This window comes from Cervus elaphus, chromosome 12 (assembly GCF_910594005.1).
Source record: "Cervus elaphus chromosome 12, mCerEla1.1, whole genome shotgun sequence".
NCBI lineage: Eukaryota > Metazoa > Chordata > Mammalia > Artiodactyla > Cervidae > Cervus > Cervus elaphus.
The window spans coordinates 66,773,345-66,798,794 of NC_057826.1; the positions used below are offsets into that span (position 1 = coordinate 66,773,345).

The following is a 25,450-nucleotide window of genomic DNA, read 5'->3' on the forward strand; positions in this document are numbered from 1 at the left end:
CACTAACCAAAATTATAAACACAACAGTATATAAAATTGCTCCATGGAAAACCAAACACTTAGGTATACACTTAACAAAATGTATCTTTAGGATCTATACACTGAAAATTACAAAATGCTAATGAAATTGAAAGATCTAAACTGGAGACAAATCACACTCATAGATTGGAAGATTCAACACAATAAAGAAGTCAGTTCTCCCAAAACTGACCAACAGGTTTAACACAATTCCTATCAAAATCCAGTAAACAATTTTGTAGACAATGACAATTTCATTCTAAAATTTATATGGAAAGGCACAGACACCAGGACAGTTAAAATAATACTGAAAAGGAGAAATAAAATGGGAGAGATCACTTTGCCCACAATTAGGGCTTACAATACAGCTACAGTAAAACAGTGTGTGATTCCTATGGACAGACAGAGCAATGGAAGAAAAAGGAGAACCTACATAAAAATGTTCAGCTGGTTTTTAATAAGAGCTGTTGTTCAGTTGCTCATTCGTGTCTGACTCTTTGCAACCCCAAGGACTGCAGCATGCCAGGCTTCCTTCACCATCTCCCACCATTTACTCAAACTCATGCTCATTGAGTTGGTGATGCCATTCAACCATCTCATCCTCTGTCATCCCCTTCCCCTCCTGCCTTCAATCTTTCCCAGCATCAGGGTCCTTTCTAATGAGTCAGGTTTTGCATCAGATGGCCAAAGTATTGGAGCTTCAGCTTTAGCATCAGTCCTTCCTACGAATGTTCAGGGTCAATATCTACTAGGATTGACTGGTTTGATGTCCTTGTAGTCCAAGGTACTCTCAAGAGTCTTCTCCAACACCACAGTTCAAAAGCAGCTGTATAGAGAAGCTCTATACAGTCAGCAAAAAGAAGACTGGGAGCTGACTGTGGCTCAGATCATGAACTCCTTATTACCAAATTCAGACTTTATCAATTTAAACTTTGCTCTACAAAATATTCCATGAAGGTTAAAAAGACAATCTATAGACTGGGAGAAAATATTTGCAAATCATAAATCCTGATAAAGGACTAGTATCTGGAAAATAAAAAGAGAAACTTTTGAAACACAGCAGCAAAAAAACAAACAATCCAATAAGAAAACAGGAAAAGGACACAAAGAGATATTTCACCAAAGAAGATACAAACAGTCCACAGAAAGATATTCAACCCTAGCCATTATGGAAATGCAAATTAAAACTACAATGAGCTACCTGTACGCACCTATCAACACAACTGAAAAACACTGACTACATAAAACATGATTGTTGGACACAGCTGAGTGCACATTCATATGTACACATTAGCCATTATAATAGCTTAATGGCAATGAGAATGTAATGGAAAGAATGTGAAATATATTACAATCAGGTATAAAAGGAAAAGATGAAGCCAAGATAATCATGAACCTCACTAACTATATCAACCAATATAAATCAATAACTAAAGAGTGAAATGATGTTAATTCAAAACAAATAAAGAGGAAGTAAATGACAAAATGGTGTCACTGATTCAACTGACGTGAGTTTGAGCAAATTCCAGGAGACAATGAAGGACAGGGATGCCTGGTGTGCTGCACTCCATGGGATTGCAAAGAACTAAACATGACTGAGCGACTGAACAACGACAATATGCAGGTTATTTCAAATATTTTTTAATTTTATTTAAAATTTATTATTTTAAAATTTATTATTAAAATTTATTTTAATATTTTTTATTTTATTAAATAAAAATATTTAATATTTTAATACTGATTTCTAACATAATTCCACAGTGATAAGAGAACAGACTCTGTATGATCTCTTGACCATGAAATTTTTGCACCTTGTTTTACATCCCTGGGTATGTTCCAATGTCTTCTGCTTTACAGTCTATGAGAACTTGAATAGAATTTGCATCCTATTATATGAATATTTTATAAATCTTAATTACGTTGAATTGGTTCATAGTGTTTTTCAGATCTACTATATCCTTCTACTTTTCTGTCTATTCACTCTACTAACTTTTGAGAGTTTCATATTGAAACTTCAACTGAAAATGTTATTTTATCTACTTAAAAAAAGAATAGTATATAGTAGAATCGTATGCATTAATAACTGTTCTGTATTTTCCAAGTCTCTGGTAAATGTGTTGTATCATACTTTCATAATTAAAAAAATAAAATATGAAAAAAATTGAAAAAAATTAAGAGGAACTGTACTGTCATCTGTAAAGAGAGTGCTGAAGTGCTAAGCTGATGTTTTCTAAAAAGAGGAAATAAAAGCAACCAGGAAGGTATTATGAGAATATTCTAAAACTTAAATTTTCAGGAAACCATACAGAGTGTGTACTATTTTTTTTTGCTCCCAAAGAAAGAGAAGAGAAATACAGCAGGCACATTTCTTCCTCTTCAAAGAATATCGATAATACACAAGAAGGAACCATTATCAAACTGCAGTGAGATCACAAAATTCATCATTGTACAAAAAGTTAGCCGTACAATTTATTATCTTTTTCAATGGACTGACCCTAAAACGAACAGGTTATTCTAAACTAAATGAATGTTATTATTAGCATTTCTTTCCATTACAACCCTTCACAGCAAAACTGGTTTGCCCAAGGAGCTTCCTCCAACTCAACTTTCCCATTTGTCCATCTGTGATTCACCTGTGACAATAAAATGGAAATTGTTCCCGGCATTATTTCCTCAAGACTAGCAAGATGGAAGGAGAAGGAAATGACAACCCACTCCAGTTTTCTTGCCTAGAGAATCCTGTGGACGGAGGAGCCTGGTGGGCTGCTGTCCATAGGGTCGCACAGAGTCAGACACGACTGAAGCGACTTAGTGTGGACACATGCATTGGAGAAGGAAATGGCAACCCACTCCAATGTTCTTGCCTAGAGAATCCCAGGGACAGAGGAGCCTGGTGGGCTGCCATCTATGGGGTCACACAGAGTCGTACACGACTGAGGCGACTTAGCAGTAGCAAAATAGATGTCCACATTCGCCATTCCAGATAAAACCTGCAATGTGCTATGGGAAAAGGGGGTAACATTTCCTTACGTTCAATGTATGCTTTTAGTGAACTATGAGTAATTCAGTAAGACAATATCACAGAAATGTTGCTTTTGGGAAATAAGCAGATAGATTCAAGGAAGTAAGGGTCAGATTACACAAGTTTATTGTGGTGAAATTAAGGAGATGAAATTGTCTCTAGGAAACTGAGGGGAACTACTAAAGGAATTATCTGACACAAGCTTTAGAAAGTTCAGTATTGTAAGCAATATAAAAGTTAGAAAGAGATAAAACTGTGCTTTGAAAAAATATTAGAAGCCTTTTCTGAACTGTTTCTGTCTTCATTCATTTACATATCCCCAGTGCCTAGAAAAGTGATATCTAGCAAATAGATGCTCAATAAATATTTATTACATGAAAGACTCATCTTTAAATACTGAACTTTCCCTTTTATAATGTGGATTCAGTGATATTCCTTTAGTGTAAGGTAAGATTAAAACTCAGCAATATACTGTCCACTGAAATGTGTATAAATGGGTGGTTTAAATGACTCACAAGGAAAATTTAGATTGGATTAAAAAAAGAAATAAAAGATACTAAAGTCAGAAGAAACCTAGTGAAATGGGACACACAAATAATATAGTAAGCATGAAATTGTACAGAAAGGGATGGGAAATATAACAGAAATGACATGAAACCACAAAATTCCTCATATGGAAAAATTCTGGTAACAAGCAGATCCAGAAGAGTAACCTGCTGAATAAATACCAGAAGAAAAGTAAAACAGCCAAGAAAGGATGTGGAGGGTCCGGTGTGGAAAAGCTGGCATTGAGAGGGAGTTTCTAAGATCAACAGATGAAAACAAAAGCTAAAGGATGGTGTTCTGAATGGTACAGAGAGTATCAATAAAAAATTTAAGTGTGTGGGTTACATAGAACTTTCTGTGAGAAGAATAAGAACAAAATGCTGACATTACCTCTACTCCCAGTCCACTCATTTCCCTAACTCTCCAGTATTATGGTGAATAGGAGAACCAGTCTCTTTTGAGAGAGGGCTCCTGAGTCCTAAGGGGAAGCTAATTAATGGAATTGGTTTTTAGAGGGGGAAGAGTGCTGTGAAGGACTGAAGTTTCACAATGGAAAAATTCACAGTTGGCACAGTGGAAAAAGCTAAGTAGAAAACTGTTATTCTGTACTTTTATCAAGTTCAATCCAAGGTACAAAGATGTTTCCCTGTTCTTTTGGGGCTTTCCATGGTGGTAAGGAGAATGAGTCTCATTTTTAATAAAGCTACTGCTATGTTATAATCACTCTACCCTCTTTCTAAAAAACAAATACTCTAATTTTGCTGTAGGCTCTAATAACTGTAAAGAAACTCCGTTTCTAAAAAGCTAGAAAGTTTTGGACTTCCCTGGTAGTCCAGTGGTTAAGAATCTGCCTGCCAATGCAGGGGACATTGGTTTGATCCCTGGTTGGGGAAGATTCCATGTGCTGCAGGGCAACTAAGCTCATGAACCACAACTATTGAGCCTGAGTTCTACAGGCCGTGAGCCGCAAACCCTTGAGCCCACACTCTGCAACAAGAGAGGCCACCGCAACGATAAGCCTGCATGTGGTAATTAAAGAGTAGCCCCTGCTCCTTGCAACTGGAGAAAGCCCATGCAGAGCAACAAAGACCCAGTGTAACAACAACAAAAGTGTTTTTAAATGTACCATTTTAAACAATATAACTATTACTTCATATGCGTGTGTTGTGTGTTAAATCACTTCAGTTGTGCCCACTCTTTGCGACCCTCTGGACTGCAGACTGCCCATGGGACCCTCTGTCCATGGGATTCTCCAGTCAAGAATACTGGAGTGAGTTGTCATTCCCTTCATCAGGGGAGCTTCCCGACCCAGGCGTCTCCTACATCTCATGCATTAGCAGGCAGGTTCTTTACCACTAGTGCCACATCTCATAGGCATTTTAATTTTTATAAACCACTTTTTATCCACAAGCTAATTATTAATCAAAAAAATTACTTAATCTCCTTGGCAACTTTCTAAACTTGATGTTTCCAATTTTTTTCTTTCTTCAAGTATTAACTTATTATAAATTCTAAGTTCATAATGATAGCTATCTTCCAAGTTTACTTTAACATTGCACAGTGAATTCTTCTATTTTCCACAGAACATCCAGGGGTTGTAGAGTCTGACTGTATCTTTCTACATAGTCTACTTCACTTTTGTCATCTCTTGGCACAGTATTTAAAAAGCACAATAACATTAAGTAGTGAATTTATAGTATTTTATTGGCCTACTACAGAAGCTTAAGAATGGCTAATTTAGATCCCAAAGTTATTTAAAACTTTGTTTAGCAGGAACTATTTTAGCAAAATTTTGATATTACTGAAAGTTTATTCAGGTACTTATAAAGACTTTAAAATGTGCTATAATTTAATGTTTTAGATTTTCTAATCACATACAATTCAACTAAAAATGGTCAAATAATTTAACCTATATATAGTAAGTTGATAAAATGTCTGCCTATAAAATAAAAATGTCACACTAATAGAGAATAGCAACTATATAAAAATGAATACAAAAGAGTTTCTATCATGGGGAATCTAAAGCTCTATAGTAAAGGTTATCTATACAAATTAACAGTTAAGTTTTAGTTGGCATTTAAGGGAGAAATCAAGGCTATAAAGATTTAGAAGGAAACAGAGGATACAACTGATACATATCAAGAAAAGGGTTCTGATAATCTATGCTTGTCAGAGACCATTCTATATATCTCCAAGTGTCTGGGAGAAAGATAGTACTTTGATTATCTTGGGCTATACCACCAAAGCCTAGTGTTTTTTTAAATTTCTCTGAATTATCAACAAAGTATGAAAGCCAATTACATAAAGCAGTGCTTTCCAACTTTTTCCTCAGGCATACTCAGAAAAATAACGATTATAAGGCAATCGGGAAAGAGGAGGAGCCTCGTGGTTAAGAGGTAACCAGCCTGGGCAGCTCCTGCCACTTATATCTACCTATTCATGGCATACAGCTTGGGAAGCTCTAAAGTAGATGAGCAGAAGGTCAACTTGGAAATAAACTCACAAAAACAAGCAAGTTATAGGCAAGCATCATAGGAAATAATTTCAGTTCACTCTGAATAAATGAATGAATTAGTACCAAGCCAACTATACAAAATGTCACCTTTCTGAAAAAATCCTCATCAGCCTTCTCTTGATTTGTGGTCCTTTTCTTATTAATAACAAACAAACAAACAAACAAAAAAGAGTGAAACATAACCCTCTGGGAAGCGTAACAGGACATTTTAAGAACAAGTAGTATAAACCTAAGACTGGAAAAACCTTCTACCAAATGCCTCTTTCACTCTTCAGAAAAGTCATCTTTCACCTTCACCACTGTTACCAGTGTTTTGACTATTATAAGCCCTCTTTAAAATATCTAGTGTTTATTAGCTATGCCAGTGGCTATAGGCACCTCATTAATAATTATCTATTCTTTCTTAAAGGGCATAAGTTTTTTCTTGAGGTATGAGGGGCAGGTATCTCACTTTATTTCTAGAATTCATCCAAGGTAGAGGATTCTAAGATGTCACCAACAGACAAAATGAACAGAGAACAGAGTTTTTTTTACCAGTATCTTTTAAATGATTATTACATGGGAACAGTATTAAAATGCAGTTTATCATCAAGAAGGATTTTAAAGAAAACTATCATTAATTTGGGAATAACTTTGCAAACTTATGGATTCAACCATCACAGTGAACATCTTTTTTATAGTACTAGAACCCAGAAAAATGGATTAAAATAAAACCAATCAGTAAAAATATCTATAGAAATGGACATGAATGACCCCAAAATGCAGTGAAAACCAATTCATACTTCAATTCTATAACTGCTTCAGAAGTATCTTAGAAGTGTATTATGCAGCAGAGGAGGCCAATTAATCTGCTTATTTCAATGTCACTGTCCCATTTGTCTTGAGACATCACAAAACTGCTATTTTCAATTTAGAGCCATGTATTATTGCTCTGCCTTTGATCATACGATTTGAACATACAATTCAAATGCTTTATTATAGCTATTCCCTACAGAAATAAGGCAATCCTACACAGAGATATATTTATTGTTCCTATTTCACAAACAGTAAGCTTTCTCAAGGAGAAACGGCTAATTGAAACAACAGTTCTGATTCCTAGGTCAGTGTTTCCATCAAAAGGACATATTTTCTTGTTAGTTAATTATTTTACACCTTAGGATTACGCTAAAGGCACTTTTTTATGTCTCATCACAGGAAGTAAGTTTGGATTATGTCTGAATCCCAGGCTTATTCTCACTAAGCTTTATGTCAAAAATCACACTCTGAGCAACCACCTGAAACATCAATCTGAGCTTATTCTCTGACTAGCCTTCACTCCTAGTGATGCAAATTTGGCTCCTTATCTAATTATCTTCAAGTAAACTGTCCACATTCATTAATATGGCCAATACAGTAGTCCCTTGGTATCCACAGGGGACTGGTTCCAGTATCTGCCTTGTCTGTTTGGCCCCTGATGATACCAAAATCTGCAGATGCTGAAGTTCTTTCATATAATGGCACTGAATTTGCATATATCCATATGCATCCCCTCTCCCATATATTTTAAATGATTCTCCAAATTATTGAGAATACCAAATACAAAGTAAATGCTATGTAAATAGTTGGCAGCACAAGGCAAATTCAGGTTTCACTTTTTGGAATCTTATGTAATTTTTTTCCCAAATATTTTCCATCTGTGGTTGTTTGAATCCACAGATGTGAAACCTATGGATATGTAGGGCTGACTGAGTTCTGTTTCATTTTGATTTTTTTCTTTCTCTATTTCATATCTATTTCATGTTCTTATGCTTTCTCAGCAAGATGTTTTTCTCCAATTCTTTTTCCACCTTTGATATCTTTCTTCTCTTTTTCCATCTTTACTATTAAGAAATGCCTTTGTGTGCTGTGTGCTAAATCACTTTAGTCATGTCTGCCTCTTCGCTACTCTATGAACTGTAGCGCATCAGACTCCTCTCTCCATGGGGTTCTCCAGACAAGAATACTGGAGTGGGTTGCCATGCCTTCGTCCAGAGGATCTTTCTGATCCAGGGATGGAACCCACATCTCTTATGTCTCCTGCACTGGCAGGTGGACTATTTAACCACTTAGACTGTGACTGTTTTACTCAGTTTCTAAAATCTACAACTTCTCCAATAACACTTCCCAGTCATCAATAGCTTGGACAAAAAGCATTACATGTAAGTACAGGTCACCATGGGCTCTTTCTTAGAATCGGTCTACAGGTTTTATTTTAAATAAGCATCAGTATATGCTGGCCACTGCGTTATCCAAGGTCAGAACCACATTTAAATATTTACACTTTCAGAGATGACATGTTAACTTTATTATATATACTTCTGACTTCAACTGGGGTTTCTTATAAGCCTAAAACTACATTCTGATTAACTGAGATATACCGTCAAAAGGGAATCCTAAATTCGTAAAAAATTAAGAGTTAAAAGTCTTTCAAGATGATTTAGGGAAGTCATTAAATCAGATTTAACTGAGACAGAAACTGGAGCACAGACAAGTTAGCTAACCTTTTAAATTACTGAAATAATTCAGGAATAAAAAATATGCAGAAATCAAGAATCAAAATTAAAAGTAAGTTTATTCAAAATGTTTATATATGAAAATTATTCAAAACTTAAAACACATTTTCAATAGAAATAATATTATAGATGCTGAATGAGTTCACAAAATAGTTAAAGGGAATTCTAGCTATTTTCAAGAGCCTTGGAAATTTTGAGCACTTTATTCTCATTTTCTAAGTTCTGCTTGATGCAGAACAACATTAACATATCTCAGCTTCTCAGATATGATTATTTTTCGGCTCATAAATGAAATAAAGGAGAAACAGTTTTCTACATTAATTAAAAGAGTAGATGCATAACATTACCAAAGGTTGAATTCAAAATTTAAAACATATGAATGTAAGGAAACACTTATCTGTGTGGACGTTAGTAGAGCTATAACCTAGGATGGCCACCTACTAGTCACATGATGAGCCTAGGTTGAGAGGGGATGGAAGGAGCAAGAATCTGAGAACAGAGGAGTCTAGAGTAGGGGCCAGATATCTACAGCTACTCAGCTCTATCACTGCAGTGTGAAAGCAGCCACAGACAAAACATACGCAAATGAGCTTGGCTGTCTTCCAATAAATTTTTTATGGACACTGAAATTTGAATTTCATGTTCATAAAATCATTACTGATTTTTTTCAGTCATTTAAACATGCAAAATCCATTCTTAACTCATGGGCTGTACAAAAATACATGACAGGCCTGGATTTGGCCTGTGGACTATAGTGCCAATCTCCAATTTAAGTAATAGTGGGGAAAAGGCGAGGAAGGTGCACCTGGTTTAAAAACTAGGGGGACTATTCATGAATGTTCTTGCATTAAACCTAATCAGAAAAGCAGCTCCCCTTTAACATGTGTACATTAATACCAGTCCCAGGCGCAAAGAAAACAGGCATTGTGCTATCTTTAACATTAAAAGAGTTACAGAAACAATCATCAATCCCGGATAAAAACAATTTCCATAAATAACAGTATACTAATCATAATTTTACATAGAGAATTCATTCTGTACAACTTAAAATTATAGCAAAAGATGCATTATTCTTACCATTTTGTCCCTGAGTCGCTCTCCACGGATAAAAAAGTCAGCACAGCCATTCTCTTCCTGGTGAGGGACTTTGAAGACAGTGACGCAGCTTAGTCCACTCCCTCCAAGTGGTAACCATCCACCACTTGAGTCATCCCGGGTCATCACCACAGCTCGCACTCGTGCATAACTATTACTAAAATAGATGCAAAGATTAGAAATTAGCTTTTCCATAAACAAAAAAGCAGCCAATATGTCAGTCTTCTTTGAGAAACCAAAGACCACATCGCTTAATGTGTGGTACCTAAGTGTTCACTACTTCCATGACAGTCCAGAGAAAGTAACCTAACTGAAAAAGGTCAAAACCCAGAGTAACTAACTTAGAGGTTAACTTTTATTTTGAGGACCAATCTCACAATAAAAGATTACAGATCTCTCATTCCACCACTTGAGTAGTTGAAGCACATTTGACTGCCATGGAACAAGTAATGAAGGATCCTGAAGACAAACTGCAGAGCCTACCATCAGTTGTCTGCGTATGTCCATCTCCTAGCATATAACCAGACAATGCTGTTGTATTCTAGCACATTTAATTGTGATACCTCTATGCTTCTAACATTTCTGAAATATATTATAAATAAAATGCTGAAACAAACATGCTTAGCTCAGATACATTTTCAATTTTTTTTATAACAATTAGAAATCTAAACCACACAAACATATATAAAGAAATGTTTTGTTTTAGTAACCTATCAGGCCAATTGGTCTTTTCATGCTCTCTTTTTGGCGAACTATTCTTGAGGTACACCACATTCCAGTTCCATTCAGAATTATTTCCCAATATTCCACAACTACTTTTTACAGAAAATCTAAGAAATGTTTCATATAGTAATGTTCTAGATAACTGACACCTAAGCATTTTAGTTCTAAAACTTCTAATATAATCATCATTATATTCTTTCTAAAAGTCAAATATCTTGCCAATTTCTTAGAAAATTACACTGAGTTTCTTAGAAAATTACACTGAAAATTAAACAGGTCTTGGTTATTACAATTATCAACTGAGGCTCAACATAATAATTCTGTGCTACTTAATATCTCTGAATGCTCTTTGCCAGTTGTCATTTCCGTTGTCCGAGTGCCTGTCTGAGACCCACTCCTTGCTTTTTTTTCTACTTTATATATTGACATTTATTTGACTGAGGTGTACTCTACATATAATCACATATATTGATATTAAACATAAAATTCCACAAATTCTGACAAACACACACATCTACACAACCAACATCAAGATACAGAACATTTTCATGACTCCAGAAAATTCCCTGAGGCCTCCTGCCCATCAAATAGGTAACCAAGGTAACCACTGCTATACATGGTTTGCAATATATACATTAGTTTTGCCTGCTCTGGGCCTTCTTATATATGGAATCAAACAGAATCACCACTTGTACCCTCCCTTTCTATCTGACTTCTTTCACTTATCGTGTTGTCATATTAGGGCTTCATTCTCTGTTAGCACTAAGTAGTCAGTCCTCTCACTGAATAAATACACATCACAATTCATGTATTCTTTCTTTTTTTTTTTCTTTCTTTTTTTTTTTTTAAATTTTTTTATTAGTTGGAGGCTAATTACTTCACAACATTTCAGTGGGTTTTGTCATACATTGATGCTGATAGGCACTTGAAACGTTCCGAGGTGTTGGCTATTATGAATAAGGCTTTTATAAACATTCTTATATGTTTTTTTGTAGACATGCTTTCATTTCTCTTGAATAATTACCTAGGAATGGAATTGATGAGTCATAGGGGAGTATATTTAACTATATAAGAAACTGTTTTCCAAGGTGACTGGACCGTTACATTCCTATCAACAATGTATGATAGTTTCAGTTACTCCACATCTGTGCCAACATTTGGTGTTTTCAACTTTTTAAACTGTACTCACTGTAGTAAGTATAAAGTGGTAACCCACTATGATTTTAATATCTATTTTCCATGATGAAAGCATGACGTTGTGCATTTTTTTCATATGCTGGCTGGCCATTTCTATGCCTTCTTTTTAAGTCATTTATTTTGTATTGTGTTGCCTTTTATTACTGGTTTTTAGAAGTTATTCATATTTCATAACACAAGTAGTTTTCTGTCAGAGAGTTGTATTCTTTTAAAGTTGCACAGTGTTGGGGGTAGAGTAAGAAGTCTAAAGTCAAACTCCATTATAAAGTTAGATCCTAGCTCAGCATCTTACCTACATGTCCTTGAGAGAGTTACAACACCCACCTTCAATAAACTAAAACAAAGCCTAACACCTAATAAACACTATGCATTATTGTGCGTAGTCGGTCAGTCGTGTTCGACTCTATACTGTATTGTTTTAAGTTAATTACTAGTACTACAACAAAGATTTTAAAATTGAAGTATTTGTCATACTGGTAATTCAAAGCCAGGTAGGATCTGAGGAAAAAAAAACTGCAAATTCAAACATAACTCTCTAATAATTACTAGGGTCAAAATAATTCTTTGCAAAGAAGTTCTAAAATTCTTTAAATTTACAGATGACCATTCTAAACTTTTTATGATTCAGTTATTTACAGGCTCTGATTCCTCTCTGGGCTCAATTGTTAACAATCTTCAGTTCAGAGAACTGGCCAGAGGAGGTATGGGTACATAAAGACCAAACTGAATTAGGTATCTAATTGTAATCCTCATGGGCTGAGCTGGGACAAGTACCACTCCAAGAAGTTTGGTGGGATAAAAGTAATAGTAAATGAAGGCTATTTGGTTAACCAAGAATTTAACCTAAGGATATCCCAGAAACATAGCACATAAACTTCGACGTATTTGGTTCAAATTAAATATTTGTTAATTGAACTCATGCATTTAAAGCTCAGCGCATTTGAGGTTCAGTGAAGTTACAAAGTCACAAGGTGGAACTTGGATCAACACTAAAATTCAAGTTCCCAATAATCATTTAAGTGTTTATTTCACTACAGGATCCTGACTCTTTCTTCTCAAATGATTATGTAGTAAACTGGAAACTTGAGAATTTTATACTAGATTCTGCAAGACTGGAGAAACCTAAGGAGCAAAATAACCCAATTTAGAAGAGCAGAGTATATTTTATCTTTAGAGGGCCAGAAGCACTTATCCTCTTCAGAGCACAGACTCTCATTTTATCATCTGTGATTATTACTAATTCTCATTTACAATCTCTATAATGCTTCTTGCATATTTATATTTTAAAAATATTAAACTGTAGGATTATTAGAAAATACATAAACATACTACCAGTTATTTTAGGATGGTAAAATTAAGTATTTCCCTTTCATTTCTCATTTTCTCCAAAAATTATCATATAATTCAGTTCACTCAGTCATGTCCGACTCTTTGCAACCCCATGAACAGCAGCACACCAGACCTCCCCGTCCGTCACCAACTCCCGGAGTCCACCCAAACCCATGTCCATTGAGTCAGTGATGACATCCAACCATCTCATCCTCTGTCTTCCCCTTCTTCGCCTGCCCTCATTCTTTCCCAGCATCAGGGTCTTTTCAAATGAGTCAGCTCTTTGCATCAGGTGGCCAAAGCCAAAGTATTGGGGTTTGAGCTTCAACATCAGTCCTTCCAATGAACACGCAGGATGGATCTTGTTTAGGATGGACTGGTTGGATCTCCTTGCAGTCCAAGGGACTCTCAAGAATCTTCTCCAACACCACAGTTCAAAAGTATCAATTCTTCAGTGCTCAGTTTTCTTTATAGTCCAACTCTCAAATCCATACATGACCACTGGAAAAACCATAGCCTTGACTAGACGGACCTTTGTTGGCAAAGTAATGTCTCTGCTTTTTTTTTCTTTCATTTTTCATTAGTTGGAGGATAATTACTTTACAATATTGTAGTGGTTTCTGTCATACATTGACATGAATCAGCCATGGATTTACACGTATTCCCCATCCCGATCCCCCCTCCCACCTCCCTCTCCACCCAATTCCTCTGGGTCTTCCCAGTGCACCAGGCCTAAGCACTTGTCTCATGCATGTGCTTTTTAACATGCTGTCTAGGTTGGTCATAACTTTCCTTCCAAGGAGTAAGCGTCTTTCAATTTCATGGCTGCAATCACCATCTGAAGTGATTTTGGAGCCCAAAAAATTAAGTCAGCCACTGTTTCTCCATCTATTTGCCATGAAGTGATGGGACCAGATGCCATGATCTTAGTTTTCTGAATGTTGAGCTTTACGCCAACTTTTTCACTCTCCTCTTTCACTTTCATCAAGAGGCTCTTTAGTTCTTCATTTTCTGCCGAAAGGGTGGTGTCATCTGCATATCTGAGGTTACTGATATTTTTCTCCTGGCAATCTTGATTCCAGCTTGTGCTTCTTCCAGCCCAGCGTTTCTCATGATGTACTCTGCATAGAAGTTAAATAAGCAGGGTGACGATATATAGCCTTGATGTACTCCTTTTCCTATTTGGAACCAGTCTGTTGTTCCATGCCCAGTTCTAACTGTTGCTTCCTGACCTGCATACAGGTTTCTCAAGAGGCAGGTCAGGTGGTCTGGTATTCCCATCTCTTTCAGAATTTTCCACAGTTTATTGTGATCCACACAGTCAAAGGCTTTGGCATAGTCAATAAAGCAGAAATAGATGTTTTTCTGGAACTCTCTTGCTTTTTCGATGATCCAGTCGATGTTGGCAATTTGATCTCTGGTTCTTCTGCCTTTTCTAAAAGAAGCTTGAACATCTGGAAGTTCACGGTTCATGTATTGCTGAAGCCTGGCTTGGTGAATTTTGAGCATTACTTTACTAATGTGTGAGATAAGTGCAAATGTGTGCTAGTTTGAGCATTCTTTGGGACTGCCTTTCTTTGGGACTGGAACAGAAACTGACCTTTTCCAGCCCTGTGGCCACTGCTGAGTTCCAAATTTACTGGCATATTGAGTGCAGCACTTTCACAGCATCATCTTTTAGGGTTTGAAATAGTTCAACTGGAATTCCATCACCTCCACTAGCTTTGTTCATAGTGATGCTTCCTAAGGCCCACTTGACTTCACATTCCAGGATGTCTGGCTCTAGGTGAGTGATCACACCATTGTGGCTATCTGGGTCATGAAGATCTTTTTTGTAGTTCTTCTATGTATTCTTGCCACCTCTTCTTAATAGCTTCTGCATCTGTCAGGTCCATACCATTTCTGTCCTTTATTGAGCCCATCTTTGCATGAAATGTTCCCTTGGTATCTCTAATTTTCTTGAGGAGAGCTCCAGTCTTTCCCATTCTATTGTTTTTCTCTATTTCTTTGCATTGATCGCTGAGGAAGGCTTTCTTATCTCTCCTTGCTATTCTCTGGAACTCTGCATTCAAATGGGTATAACTTTCTTTTTCTGCTTTGCTTTTTGCTTCTCTTCTTTTCACAGCTATTTGTAAGGCCTCCTCAGACAGCCATTTTGGTTTTTTGCATTTCTTTTTCTTGGGGATGGTCTTGATCCCTGTTTCCTGTACAATGTCACGAACCTCCATCCATAGTTCATCAGGCACTCTATCAGATCTAAATCTTATAGATATAGATCTTATCAGATCTAAATCTTATAGATATAGATCTTATCAGATCTAAATCTTATAATTAATATTGATAAAAGTAATTTAAATAAATTAAAAACTCACATTTTAGCTTTATCTTGGCTTTACTCAAAATACTGTAAAAATTTTAGAATGTTACTTATAAGTGTAAGAATATGTTTTAAACAAAAGAATCCCTGATATAATTCCCCTCACTATTCCCAATTTGCTTTTGTTTTATCAAAGTGCCACCTAAAAAAGATGTGTTGCCCTTTCTAGTAAAGTTGGATAAAATAAAGATTTCATTACTGGAAGAATAAGGTTGCCTGTTTCACAGTTCACGTTAATACAACAAAAGGTTTTAAAGCTGGCTAATAACTTACATAAACTTTTTTTTTGAATCTCATGTTTTCAACCATACCAAATAAATAACTGTTTCCCTTATTAATCCAAGTAGATCATTCAAACTTTAAAGTACTCCAGAAGCTTATGTAAATAAATTTGTATTTCCTATATAAACAACCTTCATCAGCTTATAATTTAACAACTCAGCTTCCAAGTTTAAGACCTAAGACTAGAATACTTAACACAAAAATTTTCAATCTGTTTAGTAAATGTTGGGGCGGGGGCGGGGGGTAGTTGACAGACCTTCCCAAGTGCCACAGTTAAATCTTTTCACCTGTGCTTTTAATCGCATAACCTCCTTGCTTTCAAATGTCATCTTCTTTTCCAACATAAAATCACTAACTCTTTTGTTTCAAATATGCAACCAATGTCCCAAAGACATTCGTGGCAGCTCTTACAAACTTTATCATACTCTGCCTTGTAGCATATAAAAATCTGTTTGTAGTCCACTCCTTAGATAAATGTGACTTAAGAGCAAGGAACGAAATCATAGTTTCCTATTTAACGATAAATGTTTTTCTTTTTTCTGGTCACGTAAACAATAGATGCCCACTCTAGTAAATGTGAAAAATAGTATTTGCCATCATGCAATTAAAATTCTAGCATTTGTTGGATTTTTACTCTCTCTGGTATCATATTTGCAATCTGTTAGTCTCTGAGACAACAGCTGCTACTTGACAATATACTCTTATTGTCAAAATCTCAGAATTTCATTCTGGAGCTTCTTTAAAATAGTTGAAAGGCATTTGTTCCCACTGATTTATCTAAAAAGTTGAAGAGGATGTGGAGAAAAGGAACTCTTGTATACTGCTGGTAGGGATGTAAACTGGAGCAGCCACTATAGAAATTAGTATGGAGGTTCCTCAAAAAAAACTAAAAATAGAACTACCATATAATCCATTCCTGGATATTTACCTGGAAAAAATGAAGACACTAATTTGAAAAAATACATGTACCCCAATGATCACAGCAGCAGTATTTACAATAGCAAGGACACAGAAGCAACCCAAGTGTGCCCATCAACACTATGACTAGATTAAGAAGAGACAGTGTGTGTTTACAGTATGTATAATGTATTATATAGAGACACTCCCCAGGTGGCACAGTGGTAAAGAATCAGCCTGCCAATGCAGGAGACGCAAGAGGGACGGATTTGATCCCAAGGTCAGAAAGAGTTCCTGGAGTAGGGAATGCAACTCACTCCAGTATTCTTGCCTAGAAAATTCCATGGACAGAGAAGCCTGATGGCAGTCCATGGGGTCCATGGGAATAAGACACGACTGAGCAACTGAGTGTTCATGCACACAGGCACACACACACACACACAACACATATTATAAATAAAAAAGAATATAACTCAGTCATAAAATAGTAAATAATGCCATCTGCAGCAAAACAGAAACAGACTCACAGACACAGAAAACAAACTTGTGGTTATCAAAGGGGAGAGGTAAGGACAAATTAGGGTATAGGATTAACAGATACAAACTACTATATGTAAAACAGATAACAAGGATATACTGAACAGTGCAGGGACTTATACACATTATCATGCAATAATTTATATGAAATAGAATCTACAAAAAATCACTACACTGTATATCTGAAACTAACATAGCATTATAACTCAACTACATGTCAGTTAGAACTTCCCTAGTGGTCCAGTAATTAAGATGCCACACTTGCACCAAAAGGGGCATCGGTTTGATCCCTGGTTGGGGAACTAAGATCCCACATGCCACGTGGCTTAGCAAAACATACAAATATAAACAAATAAAAAATCCCAAAACAAAAACAAAGCAAACAAAATGTCAATTTTAAAAAAGCTTTCTGTTTCAAAACCAAATAAATAAAAAGTCAAATATGACAACAACTTATTTTCCAAAATGGCTAAAAACTAAAGCTCTATTTGTCCCTTTGGTACTGGACTACATAATAACCACTTTTCAAGTCAAGTTTTCATTCTAGTGAAATGAAGATGCTCTTGTAATAAATTGCTTGGTTTGCCGTATTTTCTGCAAAATCTAAACTGTATCTCAACCATTAATTTCTCATCTTATTTGAATAACTACATCAAATATATCCTTCACTCACAGGAGGGGAATTGGACAATTAATGCAGAAGTCTAGGTGAGAGGTAATGTTGAACTGAACTAAGATGATAACAGACACAAAAGGAATGGACTGATGTGGGGAGGGGGGGGTCTATTTTGGAAGAAAAGCCAAGGAGATCTGTTGATGTGGTTATAACTACAAAGCAAGTATTCTAAACTATCTCTAATTAGATAATTATCTATAATTCTTAACAGTCACCAGCTTCATTATCTAGAATTTATTATTTCAATAGAGCAAAAGATGATCAAACACAAAGATAAACTTTGCTTCAGTTGTATTGATCCATGTAGTTTCTTTTGAAATAGCAGTACCATATTATATACGATCCAGAATAATTCTTAAGTTACACTTTATTAAATTTTGTGAAAAAATACATATTATGACTGAATTTTCAAACGCAAATTGGCAATTTTTAAAATAAAATTAAGAGTACAGTTATAGAAAATTTTTTAAGTCTAAAATAGCTTCCCTTGCGGCTCCCACCTGGGAACCCAGCTGCCAAGAACCCACCTGCCAATGCAAGAGACACAGGTTCTATCCATGGTTCAGGAAGCTCTCCTGGAGAAGGAAATGGCAACCCACTCCAGTATTCTTGCCTGGGAAATCCCATGGACAGAGGAGCCTGGCGGGCAACTGTCCATGGGGTGGCAAAGAGTCAGACACGACTTGGTGACTAAACAACAACAGTCTAATACACAAGATGACCTTTTCAGTTTCTTTTCTTCCTCGGAGATCCTCTAGCTTTCTGATTACCAAGCTGATTATATGATATATTCACTCAACTACCCCCTCTCGCTCTCCTCACTCCTTCTATATTATCCCAATTGTCAACTCAGTTGTCCTTTTCTGTTGATTTGCATAAATGCTTCATATTATACATACTAATCATTTGCCAGTTATGTGAATTACATATATCTTCTTCCAAACTATGGCTTCTTTTATTTTTTAATGTCCTTTGAAGAATGAAACTTTTATCTTACCATGGTCAAACATTTCTTTCCTTTATGATTTTTGCTGTCAACTTTTTCCAAGATCTCATACATACCTATTTTAAAGCTTTTTACATCCAATTAAGAGATAAAACTTTATTTTCTTTTTAAAGTCATTTTAACAAACAGAATATTCTATTTTCTGTGAAAGTAAGAAAGTCCCTAAAATCACCCATGTCTGGCAGAGCAAGTATTTCTGTTATTTACTAAATTAGAGCACACATTCTTCTCCACTATCCAGAAGTTAAATCCAAATTGGTTTTTGTTTCTCAGCTACATATGACCTTGTTTCCACTAGGAACAGCTACCAGGTCTTCATAGCTGCTGTACAGGGTTGGTGAATTGCAATCTATTTTCATTAGTTTCTTTTTGTATATAGGGGCCATCCTGGTTTACTGTGGATTTGTTCCAGATAATTTCTCCATCCCAAATTTCCGTAAGCTTAACCCAACTTCCTACCTTTTCATGCTTTAAAACTTCTAAGTGCACATTTTTTTAAAAACTTCATGATATATTTAACATTACTTTAAACAGTTTTCAATTATACCTTCACCAAAAAAAATGACCACTTATTACAACATTGTTGCCAATACACATCATTTACACCCTGACCTAAGAAGCTTCCTACCAAAGGAGGAAGGAGGGTGTTCAATAAAGATTTACACAGCTTCAAAATGCAGGAAAAAAACACAACAAAGAGAGACTATGGGCAGAGAAGATACCTAGGAAGTTATTATAATGAACTTTATATAATAAAGTATCTTAATAAATATAAATATTTATATGGACATTATCAGTTTATATCACAGTCACAACTATGGATCCATAGTGGACTGGAATGCTACCTTTCTTAGCTTCCCTTACAGGTGGGTGTGCGTTGTGACTGTGATATAAACTGATAATGTGGGATGTTTCGAAAGAACAGCATGTATATTATCTACGGTGAAACAGATCACCAGCCCAGGTGGGATGCATGAGACAAGTGCTCGGGCCTGGTACCTGGGAAGACCCAGAGGAATTGGATGGAGAGGGAGGTGGGAAGGGGGATCGGGATGGGGAATACGTGTAACTCTATGGCTGATTCATATCAATGTATGACAAAACCCACTGAAATGCTGTGAAGTAATTAGCCTCCAACTAATAAAAAAAAAACAAACAAACAAAAAAAATAAAAGTAAGGGATTATAATAAAAATAAATAAATAAATAAAAGTAAGGGATTACAATTAAAAAAAAAAAAATAAAGTATTCCAGTCCACTATGTACACATAGCGTAAACTATTCCAGTCCATAATGGACCCATCTAAAGTATTCCAGTCCACTATGGACCTATCATCTAAAAGATGATGCTGGGAAAGTGCTGCACTCAGTATGCCAGCAAATTTGGAAAACTTACCAGACTTTACTGTATCAAGCCTTGCACATCATGCACAAAGTTAGTACACAATGAAGAGACCACAGGGTGAAAATAGCAATGGAATAGAATACTCTGATTTGTGTTTTTAGCAGAACTTTTACTGCATCAACTTTAATGAGATGGGTTATTTCTTCATTTTACAGATATGGAAATTAAGGAATCACATTAAAAAGACAAAGGTCTTAAAACACTCCTTTTGTATCGGCAACTTTAAAAACTCTTAAGTTATAATTTCCCACATAGTAATCATCAATCTAAAGTGACCACATGGCAGTTAATAACACTGTGTTTTAATAGCAAGTCAGATTTCCTAAATTCCAAAGACAGTTGTGCCATTTGAAAGTCATAATCTTGAACAAATCACTTAACTTTCTGTACCTCCATTTTCCTGGTCTATAAACTGCATCTATGGCAGGGTTTGAGAACTAAATGAGGAAATGTGTGCAAAGTGCTTAGTTAGCGCTGTGCCTGGCTCATAGTTAAAGTGAAGTGAAGTCGCTCAGTCGTGTCCGACTCTTTGCGACGCCGTGGACTGTAGCCTACCAGGCTCCTCCGTCCATGGGATTTTCCAGGCAATATTACTGGAGTAGGTTGCCATTTCCTTCTCCAGGGGATCTTCCCAACCCAGGGATCGAACCCAGGTCTCCCACATTGTAGGCAGACGCTTTACTGTCTTGAGCCACTAGTGAAGTCCACAGTTAGGTGCTCAATAAATGTTACTTTTATAATGACTTGGTATATTAAACTAACTTTATGATGTTCCAATATCTGTGTTCTGAAATGGTCTAAATTTGTTTTGTTCTGTAGTGTTATATAACAAACCCAGGAGACAGCCCCCATCAGAACTTTTTTCTTTTAGTAAAAACACCTAAGTATCAGATATCTAAATCTTCCACATACTGCTTACATAATGGAAGCATTTATATCTAACCAAGTCATAGGAATCTGGGAAGCCTTCCACAAGAATGAAAAATAAAACTAAAATCTGAAGGATATACATAGAGGTATTCACAGAATATTCTTTTAAAATCAACCATTCTAGGTTCTGCTAAACAGTTATCATCAACCTGCCAAAGTAGTTTAAAACTCCAACACTTAGTATGTCCCTGCCTTCTGGCAAGACTACTATCCATTCCTCTGACTCCCTGATTACCAGCACTGATGCTATAATTTCATCTTTGGAAGTTGTCTATGTCAAAAGAGTTGAACTATAAGTAAGGTATTCACTGTCAGAAATCAGAATGCAGAAGGCAGGGAACAACATTAATACCAGAGTTCATAATGAGATAAAAGCATTAGAATAAAACATGGTAAATTTTAAACTAATCTTGTAGTAGAAAAGACTTAAGATTCAGAGGCCATTAAAAAGATAAATTCAACTATACAAACATTCCTGCACAGTAAAAATACCATAAAATTTATTTTTGAAAAAAGGGTAACAAATTGTGGGGGAAAATGTACAATATGTTATAAGTCTTCTATAGCTCCTGTAACAAATTACCGAAAACTTAGTGACTTAAAACAACACAAATGTATGCACTTCTATGAGCTGAAGTCCAAAGAGCTTCACAAGGCTAAAATCAAGGTGCTGGCACTGTTGCACTCCTTTTAGGAAGCCATGGAAGAGAACAGGTTTCCTCGTCATTTCCAAATCCTACAAGTCATCCACATTGCCTGATTTGTGGCCTTCTTCAATCTTTAATGCCAGGAACATTTTTCTCTTTGAATCTTCTTCTAAAATCACATCTTTCTCTGACTGCAGTCCCACAGACAGGAAAGGTTCTCCACTTTTAAGGATTTGTGTGATTAGACTGAACCCGTCCAGATAATCCAGGATAATCACCCCATATCAAAGTTCATAACCTTAATCACATCTGCAAAGTCCTAACACATTTACAGGTTCTAAGGACTAGGGTGAGGATATCTTTGAAGTATGGGGTCTAGGGGTGTGAGGGGAGGATCAACACATTATTCTGTCTAACACTAACAACAGACAATAAAGCACAGTATTTATTTCCTTAAAAATAACTTCAAAATCAGTAAGAGAAAAACCAACAATCCAGAATAAAATAGACAAAGTTCATGAATAAAATTTATGGAAAAAAAATACAGGTGCCATGAAATACATATATTAAAAACCCCTAACTTTGTTCGAAATAAGAGGGCAAATCAAAGGCCATTTTTCACTTATCAGATTGGCAGATACCAAGAAATAAGTTAACACAAAAGTTAGTGAGTAGTACAGAAGTATGATCTGTTTGTAAAATTATTTGGAAATACCTATCAAAACTTAAGATGTATGTTATTTTATGACTTAGCAAACACTACTTCTACCCACTTTTTTATATGCATGAAATTATACCTTTATAAGCAAAGTTTAAAAAAAATACTGTTTTTAGCAGAAAAAAATATGAAAGCAATCTAAATAAGATGCAATAGGAAATTAAATTATGGAACACCTATTCAATGCAATATTATGTAGCCATGACAAAAATAAGCAAGCTCTTTATATTACTAAAGTGAGCTCATCTCTCTAAGTTCTATTAAATTTTTAAAAGGCACATATGTATATTTAGTATACCACCATTTGTGGGAGAAAACAAATTCACACATACACTTGTATATGAATAGAATCTTCCTTGGTGGCTCAGACGGTCAAGTGTCTGCCTGCAATGTGGGAGACTCAAGTTTGATCCCTGGGTTGGGAGGATCACCTGGAGAAGGAAATGGCAACCCATTCCATCTCTTGCCTGGAAAATCCCATGGATGGAGGAGCCTGGTAGGCTATAGTCCATGGGGTCACAGAGTCGGACACGACTGAGAGACTTCACTTTCACTTTACATAATAAAACTAGTAACTATCTCTCTAGTGAGGGGAAATAAGATAAGTACAAGGGTAATTTTGTTTCCATTAAAGCCTTTTATATTTTTTGAATTTTGTACCATGTATACATATAACCCATTCAAAAACACATTTACCAAACTCTTACACATGTACACGCGTACACACACACACACACACACACACACACATTCTCCCCCCGCCCCACCTTGAAGGGCTATGATCTCAAAACAGTATTTGTCTCTCTAACAGGAGTTAGAACTTGCCATTAAGAGTAAAATGACAACTGTTTCACGGAACACAGATTAATCTAAATTGCCTTGTTCCCCTCCCTGTCAAAACCTGCTGTACACTATACTCCTCCCATCCACGTGACAGAAGAAATGCCTCTGTTCTGTTCCCACTTATTTACAATTTACAGTTCTCTTCAGTCACAGACACCTGTTCAAACATAGGGACTGGAATTCCAGCTCTTCACATATTTCTGCAGAATATCCCACAAATCATCTCATATGCATGTATTTCTTCTAAAGATGCTGGGCTCATTTTACTAAACTTAAAGAAGTTGCTCTGCAGAAAGTTAGATAGCAAATAAGGTCTTGCCTGAAGAAAACTGGATATTCTCATATTGTACATATCCTAAGAGAGGAGAAACAAACTCAGAAGGTGAAGAGACAGGAGAAAAGACTTCAGACTACTCTCACACCTTAGAACAAGGTTGTGTGAAGGAAAGATATGCTTAAGAGGGGGTCCCTTGGTGGTAAGAGAAAAATTATTTCTACCCTCTGAAAGCAGACATAGGTTTAGCAGAGCAGTATGCCCTGCTGAACATGGTAATACGGATGCCCAGGTGAACATGGACAATCACTAAATTATAATACATTATATAGCTCTATTTATTACTCTCCAGAAAGTCTTTCCTGATGTCTACCATTTGGACTAAATATCTTTTGTAAATGTTTCCACCAGATAATGTGTGAATAGGGACTCAACTGATATTTGAGAGTCCGCTGTGGTTGATAATTCTTACTTAAAGCAAAAAAGAAATGCTGTTCCATTTTTCTGATTTAGATTAGGTACAGTATATGCTTATGTGTATACTATGTAGTTGTATGTTAGGTCTATATAGGTCAGTTAGGAAATTCAACTGACAACTAACAGAAGCAGAAGATATTAAGAAGAGGAGGCAAGAATACACAGAAGAACTATACAAAAAAGATCTTCATGGCTCAGATATCCACGATGGTGTGATCACTCACCTAGAGCCAAACATCATAGAATGCAAAGTCAAGTAGGCCTTAGGAAGCATCACTACGAACAAAGCTAGTGGAGGTGGTGGAATTTCAGGTGAGCCATTTCAAAACCTAAAATATGATGCTGTGAAAGTCCTACATTCAATAAGCCAGCAAAGTTGGAAAACTCAGCAGTGGCCACAGGAGTGGAAAAGGTCACTTTTCATTCCAATCCCAAAGAAAGGGAATGCCAAAGAATGTTCAAACTACCACACAATTGCACTCATCGCACACGCTAGCAAAGTAATGCTCAAAATTCTCCAAGCTAGGCTTCAACAGTATGTGAACTGTTAGATTACAGATGTTCAATTTGGATTTAGGAAAGACAGAGGAACCAAAGATCAAATTGCCAACATCCACTGGATCATCGAAAAAGCAAGAGAGTTCCAGAAAAACATCTACTTCTGCTTCACTGACTACGCCAAAGCCTTTGACTGTGTGGATCACAACAAAATGAAAAATTCTTAAAGAGATGGGAACATCAGACCACCTTATCTGCATCCTGAGAAATCTGTATGCAGGTCAAGAAGCAGGTCAAGAACAGTTAGAACCAGACATGGAACAAAAGACTGGTTCCAAATTGGGAAAAGAGTATGTCAAGGCTATACATTGCCACCCTGCTTATTTAACTTACATGCAGAGTACATCATGTGAAATGTCTGGCTGGCTGAAGCACAAGCTGGAATCCAGACTGCCGGGAGAAGTATCAGTAACTTCAGATACACAGAAGCAGAAGGCGAAGAACTAAAGAGCCTCATGATTAAAGTGAAAGAGTTGGCGTAAAGGTCAACATTCAGAAAACTAAGATCATGGCATCTGGTCCCATCACTTCATGGCAAATAGATGGGGAAACAATGAAAACAGTGACAGACTTCATTTTGGGAGGCTCCAAAATCACCCTGGATGGTGACTGCAGCCATGAAATTAAAAGACACTTGTTCCTTGGAAGAAAAGTTATGACCAACCCTAGAGAGCATACTAAAAAGCAGAGACATTACTTTCCTGACAGAGGTCCGACTAGTTTTCAAAGATATGGTTTTTCCAGTAGACATGTATGGATGTGAGAGTTGGACTATAAAGAAAGCTGAATGCCAAAGAATTGATGCTTTTGAATTGTGATGTTGGAGAAGACTCTTGAGAGTCCCTTGG

At 36.2% G+C, this 25,450-nt stretch overlaps 1 protein-coding gene across 1 annotated transcript in view; it reads right to left on the bottom strand.

Moving 5' to 3' along the window:
• Positions 1–25,450, bottom strand: part of SPRED1 (sprouty related EVH1 domain containing 1) — a 111,639-nt gene that overhangs the window by 45,774 nt on the left and 40,415 nt on the right. Inside the window, exon 2 of the mRNA XM_043919254.1 lies at positions 9,710–9,884. Coding sequence (XP_043775189.1) covers positions 9,710–9,884 — 175 coding nt within the window. The remainder of the gene's footprint in view (positions 1–9,709; positions 9,885–25,450) is intronic.